At 42.6% G+C, this 18,482-nt stretch overlaps 1 protein-coding gene across 6 annotated transcripts in view; it reads right to left on the reverse strand.

The window, feature by feature from the left end:
• Positions 1-18,482, reverse strand: part of HDAC4 (histone deacetylase 4) — a 130,156-nt gene that overhangs the window by 101,712 nt on the left and 9,962 nt on the right. For all 6 annotated transcript variants that reach the window (XM_081015997.1, XM_081015999.1, XM_081016002.1 and 3 more), the window contains exon 2: positions 4,828-5,070. In XM_081015997.1, the coding sequence (XP_080872123.1) occupies positions 4,828-4,849 (22 nt within the window). In that variant the 5' untranslated portion in view covers positions 4,850-5,070. The remainder of the gene's footprint in view (positions 1-4,827; positions 5,071-18,482) is intronic.

Here is an 18,482-nt window from a genome sequence, read left to right on the forward strand (position 1 = left end):
TGTCTGACAGAACAAGATCCATTTTCTATTCATGCCAGAACATTTCCCAGTGCTCTATGCCTTTTAAAAACTTGCCTACTTGCCTGATAGACAGAGCAAGTGAAAAATTGTAATACGTTTTTGTTGAAATACGTGTACTACACTAAAATGTAAAGAAATTGTTCCTTCAGCAGATTCCTGAAGAACACAATATTACAGACAACCCATGCATGTTGAATGACAAAAGTCACCTGCCATTATCAAAAAGTTTGAAGTGCTAGCTTTACTCAAAATAATTCAACTCTTTGTCATTTATGAGTCTTCAGTCCAAATCCTGAAATGCTTCACATCTTCTGAAGAGTAATGGTCTCTTCCATGCCTTGAATTTGCCCAGCATCCGGCCTACCACACTGGCCAGCCAGATGCATCACAAACACAACAGGTGGATGGCGAGAAGCAGAATATCACCATCCGCTGCTCTGGAATTGCGAGACATTTCCAAAATGCCATGCAACCAGCAATGCCCTCACTCTTCCCTCATAGTTCGAGAATAAGGAGGTGAGCAGTGTGAGAAACTCAGATACCTAAGCTACTTCCCAAATTGCCCCTTAAACCTAGGTTACAGCTACTGTGACGGAATGTCTAGGCACCTTTTTAAAAAAACAAGATTACAAAGCTGAAAATGAATTGTATATATTGTTAACACAATAAAATTCAAAAAGCGTAATGTGGTTTTCCCACTTTTTTAACTTCTGTTTTGATTCCCATTGGTTATTTCAGGTGTATTTTGTGGCCTTTTGAAAAACAGAAGCAATTACCATATTTTTTGCTCTATAAGACTCACTTTTTCCCTCCTAAAAAGTAAGGGGAAATGTGTGTGCGTCTTATGGAGCGAATGCAGGCTGCACAGCTATCACAGAAGCCAGAACAGCAAGAGGGATTGCTGCTTTCACTGCGCAGCGATCCCTCTTGCTGTTCTGGCTTCTGAGATTCAGAATATTTTTTTTCTTGTTTTCCTCCTCCAAAAACTAGGTGCGTCTTGTGGTCTGGTGCGCCTTATAGAGCGAAAAATACGGTAATATTTCCAAAAAGAAAGCATCAAAAGTATCCCAAACCATACCATTGTATTTTGGGCAAATTAATCCAGAGTAACTACCATTTCCTGATTCCGTACTAACAACAGCAGACACACAGGCGTATTGAGTTGGGCCCAACATTAGGGAGGCCATCACATGTCCATGACGTCACATGCCTCACCCCCGCCCCAGTCCAGCCAGGCCTGCTGGGACGCATGGGCATCCCTTTGAGGAGCGCCAGAGCGCCTTCCCAGAAAGCGCTCTGGTGATCACAGCAGTGTGCGGGGAGGGTGAAAAACGCCCTCCACGCCTCCTGCACCCATCTGGTGGGCCAGCGCTTGCCCGAGAATGCGGCCTCACCAGCACCGTCTCACGGCGCTGCTGACTTGACCCAGGAGCTCCCTCGCACCTGCAGCCCTGTACAGACGGGGGAGGGTGGCACGGCAACGCTACTGCCGCAGCCTCTCCTCCACTGGGCCAGACCTGACTCAGGAGCAGAGCTGAGGCTGGGCTCGAGTGCTTGCCTGGGGGCAGTGGGGGATTGTTGGAGGGGCTCAGCTCCATGCCTACAAATATTGAGGGGGCTGAAGCCCCTTCCGTCTACTATAGCTGTTGCCCCTGCCAACACATATTACAAGCCTGCACACTGATGGCAGAGACACCCACCTTGAGTGTCCAGTTTGGTGTCCCTCAATCCCCCCACTCTAACATTTGTTTTGTTTTTAAGCACCACTGTGAAAGTCTAAGGTAAATAACACTTTATTATATTTTAGTATATATGCTGCCAAAGCAAGCATGGTAAATTACACTCTAAAATGCACTACAAGCAGTGACTGTTTTAGGCGTGTCCCATATGTGTGTATGGGGACGTGGGTGGCGCTGTGGGTTAAACCACAGAGCCTAGGACTTGCTGATCAGAAGGTCAGCGGTTCAAATCCCCGTGACGGGGTGAGCTCCCATTGCTTGGTCCCTGCTCCTGCCAACCTAGCAGTTCGAAAGCACGTCAAAGTGCAAGTAGATAAATAGGTACCACTCCGGCGGGAAGGTAAACGGTGTTTCCGTGCGCTGCTCTGGTTTGCCAGAAGCGGCTTAGTCATGCTGGCCAGGGGTCCCTTTACCTTTATATGTGTATGACCAAGCAGGTGCACTGAACCCAGAAGTGACCCAAAAGTCACAAAATAGGGTGGGGCAGGGCAGGAGTGGGGTTTTTGCAGGCTTTTACAATAGATTTTCAAATATATGTGATTTCACTTAAATGCATGGTGCCTTGGAACTATGACGGAGTTTGAGGCTCAATGCCACTGATAATACTCCCTAGTGGTTTATTAAGTAAAGGACCCCTGACCATTAGGTCGTCGTGACCGACTCTGGGGTTGCGGCACTCATCTCGCTTTATTGGCCGAGGGAGCCGGCGTACAGCTTCCAGGTCATGTGGCCAGCATGACTAAGCCGCTTCTGGCGAACTAGAGCAGCGCACGGAAACACCGTTTACCTTCCCACCAGAGCGGTACCTATTTATCTACTTGCACTTTGGCATGCTTTCAAACTGCTAGGTTGGCAGGAGCAGGGACCGAGCAACGGGAGTTCACCCCGTCGCGGGGATTCAAACCGCCAACCTTTCGATTGGCAAGTCCGAGGCTCTGTGGTTTAACCCACAACGCCACCCACGTCCCATAGTGGTTTATTAGAACACCACAAATAAAACATGATGGTATAGGTCCAGTAAGGAAAGTATCTCAGGATGCTAAGTACTGACAGAAACAGTGTATTTAAAAAAATAAAAAATACATACTTCAATGGCGCACAATACTTTGTGCCCCAAATTTTCAAGTTAAAAAAATCAGTCGTAACCTTTATGAAAGAATATTAACTTGCAATCTCCAATAATGTTTCTCTGGAATAAAAAAGCTTTTGTAGTTAAGATAAAATGGAAGTATGGCACCCTCAGTGTGGTGACCTCTGACATTAGAATGAACAGAGAGCACCAATATTTGAGGTTATTTTAAAAGCAGCAAGAAAAGTGCAATAATTCAACTTTTACTTCAACTTGAATTCATTTCAGGACAAAACAACCAGCTACTACTAATTTATATTTACTTCCCAAATGTGAAAATTATATTTTACTGCATGGCACTTCAATAAAAATAAAAAGTATATGAATAGCCCTTGAGGATATCTAAGGTTCAAAATAGCAACACAGCAGTCAAAGTAAGTGGAGGAAAAGTTAACTCCTCCACACTATCAAAATACAGAGAATAAAATAATTCATTATTTTATGATAGCATTCACAGAACTATTAACATTTTCATCTCTTATTACTGGTGGCTAGCACATTAGCACATAAAAATCACTATATCCTGTTTCTGAACCCAATACTACTACATGTGTGACGTTTCTTGGTCACATCTATGCAGGACAAAATGTAGAGGCTTCTTGCCAACATCTTATCATAACGTGTCATCTCCACAAGATTGCATTGAGTAGCTAAACAAACAGCAATTTGTGTTAATTAAAGCACAGAAGATACACTACGGGGGGGGGGGGGGTAGCAAAAATGTCACAGACCAAGATATACATAAGACTGTCAATATGTGGTAACTTCCTAACCATTAAAGGAGCAATTATATCAAAAATTGGGAGTTCAGAACTCCAAGTTTTGAAAAGTCCAGGTTTTGAAAAGAGCATGTACCCACATGATGAAAGCCTGGAAAGCGCCAAGCTGAGGGATGTGCTGAGAAACTTGAGAGACTGAAGCTGGCAGAGGCTCAAAGAACAGGAACATCAGTAAAAAGAGGCCCGACATACACAGAATCAGCACAAAGCAAAGTTTTGGGGGAGACAGTGTGCATGCTTAATTCCCAGCCCCCAGATCACAGTAAGTAGAAGGCACAGGGATGGAGGTGTAAGATGCCACCCCACGTCTAGCTGGTATGCACAAAGCTAGAGCAACAGCTGGCCAAGCTGGCCCAGTTGAAGCACATTGAAGGCTGTAATACAAGATGCACTCCAGTGTCCCAGTACTTTGGGGGCAGCAGATTCTGTAAGTCAGCTAGACAAAGCCTATCCAGCCCCTGTAGGAAGTTTTGAAGGCACGGCTCCTTTAATTCTAAGTTTCTGTTTGTGGAAGCTTTATAAACACTTACAGAACACTTAGTCATACTTCTCCAAGGGTAAAAAGTAATGATAACGGGACAGTTAAGTCCCATACAAAGGTGATTAAAGGGTGCAGCACGCATCTTGATTTTCAGGCCAAGGGAGCCGGCGTTTGTCCAGAGACAGCTTTCCGGGTCATGTGGCCAGCAGGACTAAACCGCTTCTGGCACAATGGGACACCGTGACAAGTGCCAGAGCACATGGAAATGCCATTTACCTTCCTGCCACAGCAGTACCTATTTATCCACAGTTGCACTGGTATGCTTTCAAACAGCTAGGTTGGCAATGACCCACTGCTTCAGCTTCCAATGACCCACTGCTTCAGCTTCCACCAACATCTACCCCCACTACTTTAAAACTCTTCATAATTCCTCAAATTCTTCCATTTGTCATTTTCACCCAGAGTACCCTGTTAGACTTCTCTATTCATACCTGGTCCCAGATCCTGCTACATGTCTAACATCCCTCGTTCTTTGCAAGATCCTGATTAAAATTCAGAGACGGTAGGTTTCCTAACTTGCTCCATATTGTGTAAGTAGCCTTAAAACTCACATCATCTATCACTTCTGGTTTCCCATGGTAACATTTTGTTCTAGATAGAAATGATTTTTGACCTTACCTGGATGGCTTTGAGAACTCATTGCTAGCAGAATTTAAACAAGTGTGAGAAAAAGGGGCTAGCTTCTGAACAGACAACAGTCCTGGAGAGCTTCAGTGCTCCAATGGAACATAGGACGTAAATTCGGGAGGAAACACATTCATAGCCACCAGATAAATTCCAGATCAGAAAGACATTCTATGTTGTGAAGCAATGCAATCCAGCAAGACGGTAGACTATTCAAGTTGTTTTCAAAACGTAATCCTGTAAAGAAAAAATGTCAAATGAATTTGGTTTCTTACATACAGTGTTCATGCTCCCATACTTTACTGCTTGTTACCATCTTACATTTTAAGACACAACAGATCATTATATACCCCTATGCACCTCTCCCAGCATTTCTCCTTTTGCCTTATCTCACTCCCACTGTGCAGTCATTTTTCAGGGCAACAGGAAAGGGTTTTTAAATAAATGCTTCAAACAGAAAGTCTCAGCTGTTCGCCTATCAAGCAGCACTGGTTGAAATACAGGTTTTTAGCTAAATTCAGATATTAGTTGTGCACATATGCTGACTCGGCCTCCCAATTTAGGGAGAATCTGCTGCTCCAGACACTCTAAGCAGAAGGCCTATTTTATGTTTTCCCTTCAAACCTCCTCCACCCCACCCTGGTGCCTCTCAAACTATTGTTACTCATCACCTGTAATTTCTCCTCCCCTTCTCTTTTCAGTTAGCTTTTATCTTATCCCTTCTCCCAACAGAATATTAAAATCATGATAAAATATCAAACATTAAAAACTTCCCTAAACAGGGCTGCCTTCAGATGTCTTCTAAAAGTCAGATAGTTATTTATTTCCTTGTCATCTGATGGGAGGGCGTTCCATAGGACAGGTGCCACCACTGAGAAGGCCCTCTCTCTGGTTCCCTGTAAGATCACTTCTTGCAGTGAGGGAACCGCCAGAAGGCCCTCGGAGCTGGACCTCAGTGTCTGGGCCGAACAATGGGGGTAGTGATGCTCCTTCAGGTATACTGGGCTGAGGCCATTTAGGACTTTAAAGGTCAGCACCAATGCTTTGAACTGTGCTCGGAAACAAACTGGGAGCCAATGTAGGTCTTTCAGGACTGGCATTATGTGGTCTCGGGGGCCACTCCCAGCCGCCAGTCTAGCTGCCGCATTCTGGATTAGTTGTAGTTTCCGGGTCACCTTCAAAGGTAGCCCCACGTAGAGCGCATTGCAGTAGTCCAAGCGGGAGATAACTAGAGCATGCGCCCCTCTGGCGAGACAGTCTGCGGGCAGGGAGGGTCTCAGCCTGCGTACCAGATGGAGCTGATAAACAGCTGCCCTGGACACAGAATTGACCTGCTCCATGGTCAATGGTATCAAAGGCTGCTGAGAGATCCAGCAGAACTAGGAAACAGATTTCACCTTTGTCCCTAGCCCACTGGAGAACTTCAACCAAGGTGACCGAGGCAGTTTCAGTCCCATGATGAGGCCTGAATCCTGACTGGAAGGGATCCAAATGGTCGGCATCCTCCAGGCATGCCTGGAGTTCTTCATGTCAGCACGGCTTAGGTTTGCAAAGTTGCATCTGAAGAAACTACAAGACTTCTGGAACAATGTCCTTTGGACAGACAAGACCAAAGTGGAGTTGTTTGGCCAAAATGCACAGCACCACATTTGGCCAAAACCAAGCACAGCATATCAGCACAAACACCTCGTACCAACTGTCAAGCAGGGTGGCGAGGCGGTGATGAATTGGGCTTGTTCTGCAGCCACAGGACCTGGGAACCTTGGAGTCATTGAGTCCGACTAGGAACTCCTCTGTACAGAGAAGTATTCTAGGGTCAAACGCGAGGCCATCTGCCCAAAAGCTGAAGCTTGGCTGAAATTGGGTCATGCAATAGGACAATGGTCCCAAGTACATCAGCAAATCTACAACAGAATGGCTGAAAAAGAAAAGAATCAAGGTGTTGCAAAGATCCAGTCAAAATCCAGACCAGAGAGCCGTGCATAAACAAATGCCAGCAAACCTCAACAAATCGAAGCAACAGTGTAAACCAGAGTGGGCCAAAAATCCTCCACCACAATGGGAGAGACTGATACTGTAAAGTCATCAGAAAAAGATTACTTCTAGTTATTGCTGCTAAAGGTGGTTCTATTGAATTGTAAGCTACACTTAGTTTTTCACACATGGCTTCTCCATCTTGGTTTTATTTTTGTTAAATAAATCTTGACACAGTGTAATATGTCCTGTGTTGCTGTTCATTTGAGGTTGTATTGTAAGACTTGTTAAGAAACAGATGATTGTTATTATGTCCTGTAAAACCACAGAATTCAAAGAGGGTATACTTTCTTTTTCCCATAGCAATCTCAGACTCAAAATATAAAAATTAAAAAGACTATGCAAATCTAGAAGGTTGCCTTGCACTAATTTTGACTGCACCAAAATCCAGCTAAAACTTAATCTCTTCTTGCTGGGTGGCATTTTGGATTTCCAAATGTAGCACAGTGAACGTTGCCATAGCTACAGTGGAATTCTACAATAACTACTGCCTTGCAATGGATTGATGCCTGTATACAAGCAGCTGAGCTTACTTAATTCACCACCCTTTTAAGACTCAAAAACAGCAACCTGTTTTTGATCCTGGGTTTTTCTCCCCAGTTTTTTCGTAGCAGAAGCTCCCTCAACAAATAAAAAAATTCCTTCCTGTAGCACCTTAAAGACCAACTAAGTTAGTTCTTGGTATAAGCTTTCGTGTGCATGCACACTTCTTCAGATACACTGAAACAGAAGTTACCAGATCCTTCTATATATTGAGAAGGTGGGGAGGGGTATTACTTAGAAGGGTGGTGGGAATCGGAGATTGGCAGATAGCTGAGATGAGCCTGTTGACGACTCTTAACGACTGTAATAGGTCTTACAGGAAAAGGCAAGGGGTGAGAAGGTGAGAAATGGCTTAGTCATGTATAATGAGATAAGAATCCGATGTCTCTGTTCAGACCAGGTTTCTCCATTGTTTTAAGTTTGGTAATGAGTTGTAATTCAGCAGCTTCTCTTTCCAGTCTATTTCTGAAATTCCTTTGTAGTAAAACAGCTACTTTGAGATCTTGTATAGAATGTCCTGGGAGATTGAAGTGTTCTCCTACTGGTTTCTCTGTTTTGTGATTCTTGATGTCAGATTTATGTCCGTTTATTCTTTGGCGTAAGGTTTGGCCTGTTTGTCCAATATAGAGAGCTGAAGGACACTGTTGGCATTTGATGGCATACACAATGTTAGACGATGAGCAATTAAATAGTCCCGAGATGGTATGTGTGATGTTGTTGGGGCCAGTAATGGTGTTGTCCGGGTGTATGTGGCAGCAAAGTTGGCATCTGGGTTTATTGCAGGCTCTGGTGCCAGTGTCCGTGTTAAGTCTGGTTGTAGTATTATTGTGGGATTATTATCCCTCAACAAAGTGTGTTACCAATGTAAATAAATGCAAAGCAAAGAATGGAGCACTCATTCATCCCAGAAACCAGGCCACACTACACCCATGTACCTGGGAGTAAGCCCCATTGAATTCATAATAAATTACGGTACTTCCAAAAAGGTGTATAGGATTGCACAGTAAACATAAAAGGAGCAATGGCACTTAAGCTCCAAAATCCAGGGAAGGGAGATACAAGGAACCAAAGACACTGGCGAATACCAATACTAATAGCAGCAACGGGACTCCACCACCTGGCCAAGAATCCTTCCACAATGGAATTATGAATTTTGGTCACTAACAAAATGGAACCACATATCAAAGGCAGTAGCTGCCATCTACTTTTCTGAGTGACTCAAAAACTGTAAATACAGTGAGGGGAGAAAGTATTTGATCCCCTGCTAAATTTGCCCGTTTGCCCGCTGACCAAAAAATGATCAGTCCATAATTTTAATAGGTTTATTGTAGCTGTGAGAGACAGAACAACAACAGGAAAACCCCCAGAAACCCAGAAGACAAAAGTCAGAGATAGATGTGCATTATAATGAGTGAAATGAGTATTTGATCCCCTATCAACCAGCCAGATGTCAGGCTACCTGGTATCTTCACTGTATGTAACGAGCAGAGATTAGAAGCACCTGGTGTAAGGGAGAGGTCTTGCCTGTAATCCCAGCTCGTTACAGTACCTGTACAAAAGACACCTGTCAACAGAAGCAATCAATCCAGCAAATTCCAAAGTAGCCACCATGACCAAGACCAAAGAGCTGCCCAAGGATGTCAGGGACAAGACTGAAGACCTGCACAAGGCTGAACTGGGCTACAAGACTATTGCCAAGCCAAGCAGCTTTGTGAGACAGTGACAACAGTTAGTGCAATAATTCACAAATGGAAGAAACACAAAATAACTGTCAACCTCCCTCGGTCTTACTGACTTGGAGATGATCTGCAAAGAGGAGTGGGACAAAATACCTCCTGAGATATATGCAAACCTGGTGGTCACCTACAATAAACGTCTGACCTCTGTAATTGCCAACAAGGGTTTTGCCACCAAGTACTAAGTCATCTTTTGCAAAGGGATCAAATACTTATTTCACTCATTATAATGTCCTGTTTCCTAAGCTATTGCTTGCTTACTACTTAGACTTCATTGTACAGGTAATAGATAATGTATGTATTCTCACTGAAATGTAACCATTCCACACGGAAACAGATGTTGACTATATATCTTGTTCTATCTTATCAGCTCAATGATTAAGCCCCTTTGTCGGAAGAAACACTGAGTTTACCAGAACAGTGTCTGGGTGTTGACTTATGAATTGATGTTACTCCTATCAAATACAAGTGATTGTAGAGAAAAAGACTACATCTATATTTCTCTGTCTATACACCTTATTGTGGAGCACTTGTCCTTGGTGATATATTTTTCTGTGACTTACAAATTATAGAAGACACCAGACAAAAGTGTACCGTAACGGTTGCTGCCACAGTAGTGAAGTGTTTCTTGACAGAATAAATGCAAATCGAGTACCTTACAGAATCATCACTCTCCACTGTGGAGCTGTTTATTGAAAAACTAGTAATCAAGTATGCCTCATTCATAACCAACCAAGAAAAGGCGATCAATAATTCTGATGGTAACAAGCCCCAAATAAACATCCATTGATTCTACTGAATAGCTGCAAATTTAAGGCAAATCCATCCAATGCCAGATTAGGAGGACATCCAAACAGTCATGATGTAACTTCAGAATGCAATTTTAAAAGCATATTCATACAAAACTTTATACAAAGGGTTACACGTAATCTCTGCTGAGAAATTCCAACACAAAACTTACACATAATTTCAAATCATGCAGCTCTATTACTGTTAGTGACAGAGCTTTACTTTTAGTAGTTTATAAACTAATCAGACTCACACTTTTCCAAATGCTACCACGTCTTCCTGTAGTGCATCACAAAGTATTAACACTCAGAAACTAGCTTAAAGAGCTATCCAGATAAAATTCAGACACAGAAATTTCTTACAAGATTACCACATACTAAAAACAAGCAGACTGCACACCCTCACTGCACAAAATATTAATTTCAAAACATAGTAAAACAAATAGGGGAAAGAACGGTCTCAAGTAAGTACTGTGGTGCAGCAGTCAGTGAGGATTGGGGGAGTTGGATGCAAATCTCCATCCAGCCTTAAAGCTCCACTGAGCGAATATGGCCCAGTTACTTTTTCTCAGACTAACAAACTTCATAGTGTTGCAAGAATAACATGGAAAATGGCAGAGTAGCAGGTATTCCAACTTCAGCTATTCTATTATAGATCACTGCTATATACATTTTCAGCTTTGTATTCTTGTAAAAAAAAAAGTGTGCCTAGATATTCCGTTGTTGCGCCCATAACCCAGGTTTAAGGTGCCATTTAGCTCCTAGCTTTCCTCTCTCAGTTTCTAACACTGATTATTGTACCCAGCACATCAGACTGAGTTGCCCCAGCCACTCTGGGAGGCATATATATGGATACATAGCAGTGTAGGATGTATTCAACTCATTGATTTTACTCATTTTACTCATAGATTTGTTGAAATTAATGAAGAGAACTAAGTTACATAGGCCCATTAATGTCAATGGGTTTACTATGAGTAGAACTTAGTTGAATACCACCCCATGTTCTTATTTGATAGGGGGTTTTTTGTTGTTGAAACAATCCATCATGATATTCTACAAAACAGGGGAAATAACCAAACTCAGATACAAATACCTTACTATTACTATAGTTAAATGTTTGTCTGCAAATTACAGCTAGCTACTTAGAAAAACTGACAAAGTTTTAGAAGACTGGGTGAACTGTCCTCAATCTGATATCCTAAAGCAGAGTTTTCCAAACTGTGTCGCGACACATTAGTGTGTCGGCTGCAGTGTGTAGGTGTGTCACATGAATGCTCCCCACACGCTTCCTGGGGCTGGAAAGGGGTTGGTTTAACCTCCAGTTTGCTAGTAAAACTGAATTACTGTATCACAAAATTATGCATGTCCAAAAAGTGTGTCGCCAACTTGAAAAGCTTGGAAAGCTGTGTATTGTACAGTCATAGCTCGGGTTGAATATGCTTCAGGATGAGAGCTTTCGGGTTGTGCTCCATGCACTCCATGGCGACCTGGAAGTAACAGAGCGCGTTACTTCTGGGTTTCGCAGCTCACGCATGTGCAGACAGTCAAAATGATGTCACGCGCATGCGCGGAAGTGACGAATCCCGTTCGCATCCTGAGGTGCCAGTGTATACAATCATGCATGCACACACCACAGCACACACTGTGTAACATGTGGCAAGAAGCAGACACATGCACTTCTTATGTGTTGCTTTCCCACCCCCTTTTCGAAAGTAGAGAGATTGTGACAACCAGGCATTGATACACACTCCCATGGTCTGGTATGCAGTATAGATAGAGAAGCAATCTGTTTCCTTGCACCAACCAACCCTTAGAATATGTATTGAAACAAGAAATAAGATGTATGTTTCAGAAATCATGCATTGCATTTTAAGCAGGGTTTTCAGTCAGAACAGCTTGAAGTACAAGCTTTGTGTATGTTATTTACTCTGAACAAAGATCAGCAGAAGCTACAGAAGCTTTACTATTAATACACCTTTGAAGGTGGCTATCAATGTATTAGTATAGTTTACATTTAATATGTATAATAAATCTTTACAAATCCTGATTTGAACTCCATTCTACATCTGCAAATGGGAACAACCATGACAGATGATATACCAGATGACAGAGAGAATTACAGTTGTACCTTGGAAGTCGAACAGAATCCATTCTGACTTCCAAAGCGCAGCTTCTGATTGGCTGCAGGAAGCCGCGAAAGTCCCGTCAGACGTTCAGAATTCAAAAGAACATTTGAAAACTGGAACACTCACTTCTGGTTTTGATCGTTCAGGAGCCGAAACATTAGACTCCCAAGGCGTTCGGAAGCCGAGGTGCAATTGTGAAATTAGGAAGCTTTGCTAACTAAACCACTGTGAACTTGAAAGACTGTAACAACGTCTGAAGTCCACTCCAAATATCCAACACTTTGTTCTGCTAGATACCTGAAAACATATGTGTCATCCAATATTTTAAAAAGCAAATGATGAAGCTTGCACCGCAAGCACCCTCAAACCCTTGCCATGGAAGCAAACCATCAACTGGCACGTGGGTGGGGAGGAATAAGAGCCTGTAGGATTAGGCCAATGGCTAATGGTTAAGAGCAGTGGACTTGTAATCTGATGAACCGGGTTCGATTCCCTGCTCCTCCAACACAGCCTCACAGAGTGTTTGTTGTGAGGGAGGAAGGGAAAAGGAGATTGTTAGCTGCTTTGAGACACCTTGGGGTAGTGATAAAGCGGGATATCAAATCCAAATTCTTCTTCTTCTCCTCCTCCTCCTCATAGTGGCCAAGTAGATACTTATGGGAAGCAAGCAAGCAGGTCTTGAGCACAAGAGCACTATCCTCTTCTGCAGTTTTCAGCAACTAGCATTCAGAACATATGGCCTCCAAGCATGGAGATAGCCACTGTGGCTACTAGCCATTGATAGGCTTGTTGTTAGCATCCATCTGTCTCAAGAGACAGAGTGCGCCTCCAGGGGTGAAGTCAAACCGCTGTGTTAGCAGCACCAAAGTGACCTCCCTGGGGTGCAAGTCTCGACAGTGTTTTGAAGTCCTGGGGTGCCCAGAAGACAAGACCACCCTCTCAGCCTCACTGAGGTGGTCCAAAGGAAATCAGAGCAATAGGTTTGGCACCAGCTTGGCCAAACTGGAAGGAGGCATACAAGACTCCGCTCTGGATGTGGATGTTGTGACACAATAGTATGTTAGCTGCAGGGTGTCTGTGTTTCACGCGATTGCTCCCCATGCTCCTCTTGGGGCTGGAAAAAGGTGAGTTTAACCTCCAGTTTGCTAGTAAAACAGAAGTACTGTGTCACAAAATGATGCATGTCTACAAGTGTGTCACCAAGGTGTTATTTGCAGATGACAACTCACTAACAATCGAAAATCCATTGGAAAATATGCAGGTAATAGAGGCACATTTGGAAAAAAAATGAATAACAGGGTTGTGAATTAATTGGTCCAAATCAGAGACAATAATATTTAACTACGATGAAGATGAAAAATGAACATTTTTGAAAGAAATAAAAATAGATTTAAAGTTAAGAAATGTAATAAAGTACTTGAGAATAAATATAACATTAAATTTAGAAAATTTAAAGAGAATCTTAGCAAATTAAAGACAGAAATTAAGGAAAAGCTGGAGGAATGTAAGAAAATAAGCTATTAACAATTAAAAAAAAGATGAACAGGTCAAGTCGGTAATGATACACTGGGCGAGAGACTTGAGACATAATATTCAGATGGCAGATTGGGAAAGGTTATGGAAAACAGACCTGAAATTTACAGCCTGTTGTACTTTGAAAGAGAATTACATGAAAATGATGTACCGGTGGTATTTGACTCTGACTAAGTTGGCAAAAATATATAGGACGTGTACAAATACCTTCTGGAAATGTAAAGAAAAAGAGGGTACCTTTTAACATATGTGGTGGACTTGTAAGGTGGTAAAAGCTTTCTGGGAGATGATATATAATGAAATTTTAAAAATGTTTAAAATACATTTTGCTTAAAAACCAGAAGCTTTTTTATTAGGAATTATAGGTACCAGTATCCCAAAGTACCAGAAAATACTTTTTATGTATGGAACAACAGCCGCGCGGATGCTACTAGCCCAGAGATGGAAACAAGACAAAGTCCCTCCCAGAGAAGAATGGCAAACCAAGCTGATGGACTATGCCAAAATGGCAAAGCTGACTGGAAAACTCAGGAACCAAGAGGACAAAAACTTTACAAAAGAATGGGAAAAAAATTATGTTACTTAAAAGACCACTGTAAGCACATGGAAACACTGGCAGGATTTTGATTCCACTTGTAGTGTAGTAATTACCATTGAAAATATGGATTGATATAATAGAGAAGGGGTCAGCAAACTTTTTCAGCAGGGGGCCGGTCCACTGTCCCTCAGACCTGGGGGGGGGGCAGAATATTTTTTTTGGGGGGGGGAGGAAATGAACGAATTCCTATGCCCCACAAATAACCCAGAGACGCATTTTAAATAAAAGCACACATTCTACTCATGTAAAAACATGCTGATTCCCGGACCGCCTGCAGGCCAGATTTAGAAGGCGATTAAGCCGGATCCGGCCCCCGGGCCTTAGTTTGCCTACCCATGTAATAGAGTATGGAAGAAGATGCAGTTTTAATGTTTAAAATGGGACTCCAGGGAGGGAGAGGGGGAAAGTCCTGATATTCGGAGAAATCTCTGTATATGGATATGCATCTGAATTTTTTAAAATATAATTTTGTATTGTAAAACCAAATAAAAACGATTTCATAAAAAATTAAGCTTTCATGGTTTGGAAGAATAGTGATAATTACAATGAAAATTTTGTCTAGAATATAATTTTTTTATTCAGAACGTTACCAATTAAGATATCGGGGACAGAGATAAAAGGTTGGCAAAGTATAATTAATAATTTTTTCAATGAGGATAAGAAAACTACAATAGAAGATGGTATAAACCCCAGAAAACAGGTTTAAAGGGTCTCCCCAACATAAAGTTATATTATATGGCAAATCAGTTAAGATATATCGTAGATGGGATAACAGAACAAGGAGAGTTAGAATGGTTAGAGAGTGGTACACAGAAAGTGACAGAGAAGTTAGTGAATATATTTCTTATCAAACCAAATAGGCAATGGTAGCAGAATACAGTGGTGCCCCGCAAGACGAATGCCTCGCAAGACGGAAAACTCGCTAGACGAAAGAGTTTTCCGTTTTGGAGGTGCTTCGCAAAACGAATCTCCTATGGGCTTGCTTTGCAAGACGAAAATGTCTTGCGAGTTCCTGCGGGGTTTTTTCCTCCCCCCCCTTTTTCTAGGCCGCTAAGCCGCTTATCCGCTAAAAGCCGCTAAAAGCCGCTAATACACTAATCCGTCAATGGGCTTGCTTCGCAAGACGAAAAAACCGCTAGACGAAGAGACTCACAGAACGGATTCTTTTCGTCTTGCGAGGCACCACTGTATTGAAAATCCCCTTATTGAGAAACATCATTGGGATATGGGTGAAATATAAAGGAAAACTGATACCAGCAAATTCCCCACTAACTCTGGTGGCGATGATAGAAGACTTCCCAGGAAATTTTAAAAAGGAAATTGAAAAAGAAGCAAAAGAGAAAATTTAAAATAAAAGAATGGGTGGAGAAAATGAAAAGCAAAGAACAATTGAGAGAAGGTCTAACTGTAGGAAGTAAAATAACTTGGTTTAACTGTATACAACTGGAGCAATGGACAAGGAAGTGGTTAAGCGAAAACAAGAACTGCGAAGAATATACAAAATTTGGAAAAAATAATTATAAAAAGGGGAGATAAAGAAGAAATATAGTTATAAAAGGTGAAACCAGTGAAATGTATAAAATGTAAGTAGAAATGGCGGATCAGCAAGATCAATTAAAAGAGGTGTGGGAAAAGGAGACAACAGGGCAGATAGACTTACGGTAGTTTGGAGATGGTATTTAACACCAGTCAGATTAAATCAAATAAACAATGACTACTTGGTGTTATGTTGGAGGGGATGCCAGGAAACCAGGACTTATGTTCACATGTGGTGGGGGTGTAAATATTTACAAATTTTGGGGCAAAGGGTGTTTAAAGAGATAACAGAAATCACTGGGTTAAAGCTGACCAAAAGTCCAGAGGTAACATTATTATCAATTTACGATGGGGTGGAAGTTTCGCAGGCTATGAAGGACTTGCTTACAAATTTATTGACAGCTGCACAAGTTATTATAGCTAGGAAGTGGAAGGGGCAAGGTGAATATAAAATGGAAGAATGGTATAAAGAAGTGTGGGATAGAAATATTAATGATAAATGAACATGTGCTATTAAGGTAAGACGGGGAATATGCAGGAGAAATTATTTTGAAGAGATATGGAAGGTGTTTGTAGAATCTGTACTGTTAAAACGGAAAGGGATCAAACTATCGCAAGAGGTGTTCAATTTTTTGGAGTTTGGATAGTTACAATGGAATGGTCTTGGCGGTGGGGTGCACATTTTTATTCTTATTTATTATTATCACTTTGTCAAAATAAAATCATAAAATTGGGGGGGGGGGTTTTGTCATCAACATGAAAAGTTTGGAAAGCTCTGGTGTAGGTGTTTTCTCCTTAGCCTCACCATATATATTATAGTGCTTAGGTCTAAGAACCAGGCCCTTTAAACCCAGTAGGAGGCCACAGCAATCGCCTCCCTCTCTGCTGTCCTGTTCCTCCTAAGTACCCTTTGGATAACAGGCAAGAAAAGAATGGCATACAACTATACGGCAATTCTGACATCAGGGCATCCATGCCCAAGGCCCCTTGGGTCCTGAGGAGAGAAAAGAACATGCTCAGCTTCCTGTTTTCCAGACTTATAAACAGGTTCACCACAGGCATTCAGAACATGTCTGTGATCTGTAGAATCACCTGCTGATGTGACTCCATTCTACTTACACATTGGAGGATGTGGTTGGCTGACAGGGATTCTAGCTGCTTCTCTGTCTAATCCAGAGAAGAGAGTGATATCTGGACCCCTGTCTATTTATCTCTGGGGCCTTGGTGGTCATATTGCCCATGAGAACATGGACATCTGTGGATTACCAGAGGTAAGAAATGGAGACGGACCAACCTTACTGCCTGCAGCTCCAGATAGTTTATCAGTCTTTCTGCCTCTTCCAGGCCCAAAGTTTAATGGATTTCCCCCCAAATCATTTTCACTGCCCGTATGTATGTGCCCCTTAGTCTGAGAGCCACACATCCAGTGATCTGGAGCACCTCCTGGAAGGAGACTTCCCTGTAGAGAGCTGCAGAGAGCTACCAGAGTAGAGAACACCTCACCCTTTTGCTCAGTTGAACTTTTAACATAGTGGTAGTGTACAATCTCTTATTGATAAAGGGAGGAAAGCCGACTGGAGCAGACTTGAATGGAACCGCACCTATGGGATGGACCCTATGGAAGCAATTATTGCTCCCTGGGCTAGATAGAAGATGTCTAGCCCTTGTGAAACAAGAACTACTCCCACCACCTTATGCAGTATGGAGACGTGCTTCCTTGGCAGACTCACCACGCCATCTGGGTGCTGATCACTGCTGCTAGATGTGTCATCTCCTGTAAAGCTCCTAGCTAACTCCTTTCCATATTTATCTGAAATCATGCTGGCAATCCTGTGTTGTTGTGACATCCTGATGGTGGGCATGTGGGAGAGAGTCTGAGCACACAAGAATGCCAACCAGGTAAAGGAACATGTGTAGTACCACTGCCACCTATACCTTTGTAAACATGCTTGGAGCAATGGTTAAACCCCAAATGAGAGAGCTGCATTGGTAGCATCTACTCGGGTAGACAGAGCACACCTACTGGCAATGCAGTGGGTGAATCTGCATATATAGCTAGACTTCTGCCAAGTCCTGGAAGTACATGAAGTCCCCAGACTCAACGTTCTCCAGCAATGTCTGGAGAGTCTCCATCCAGAACTTTCTTACCAACAATCAAATGACCCACTTCAAATTCAATATAGTACTCTGGTCCCCCAACGTAGTGGGAATAGCGAATAGAATCTGAGAATATGGCACAACTTCTGTTGCCTTGATGTCCTGAAGATGCTTGATGACCTGTAGCGTCAATTGACGTTTTTGACACTTGCAGGCCCTGGAACAAGAAGCAAAGTGGTGAAGTATCCATCTGATGATGCTCAGAATCTATTGCTCCATGGTGGAAGCCAACCACTGGTATGGGTGCCTGGTCATGCCTATTGCTGTTACTATTGTTGCCTTCCTTGCCAAACTGCCAGCCTGCCTGCCTGACCAGCTTTGGAGAAGGTAGTCTAGCTCTACCACTGCTGTCATGCAGCAAAGCCCTGTCCACCCCAGGAGGGCCTAGAGCCTCTGCCATCCCTGGGAGCACAGCAAATCTTAACAGAATGAAAGGAGGAAAGGGTGCCCTTGCTTCCCCTCCAATCATCTCTTTGGTCCCTGGAGCAATGCTTTCCTCTTGTGACTAGCTTCCACCAAGACATAACCAAGCCCACCCCCAAAAAGTTTGCCCTCATTTAAGGGGTCACTGGAAAACTTCTCTTGGCCTTTACCTTTG

The sequence above is a fragment of the Podarcis pityusensis genome, assembly GCF_964106645.2.
Source record: "Podarcis pityusensis genome assembly, chromosome: 1".
Taxonomy (NCBI): domain Eukaryota; kingdom Metazoa; phylum Chordata; class Lepidosauria; order Squamata; family Lacertidae; genus Podarcis; species Podarcis pityusensis.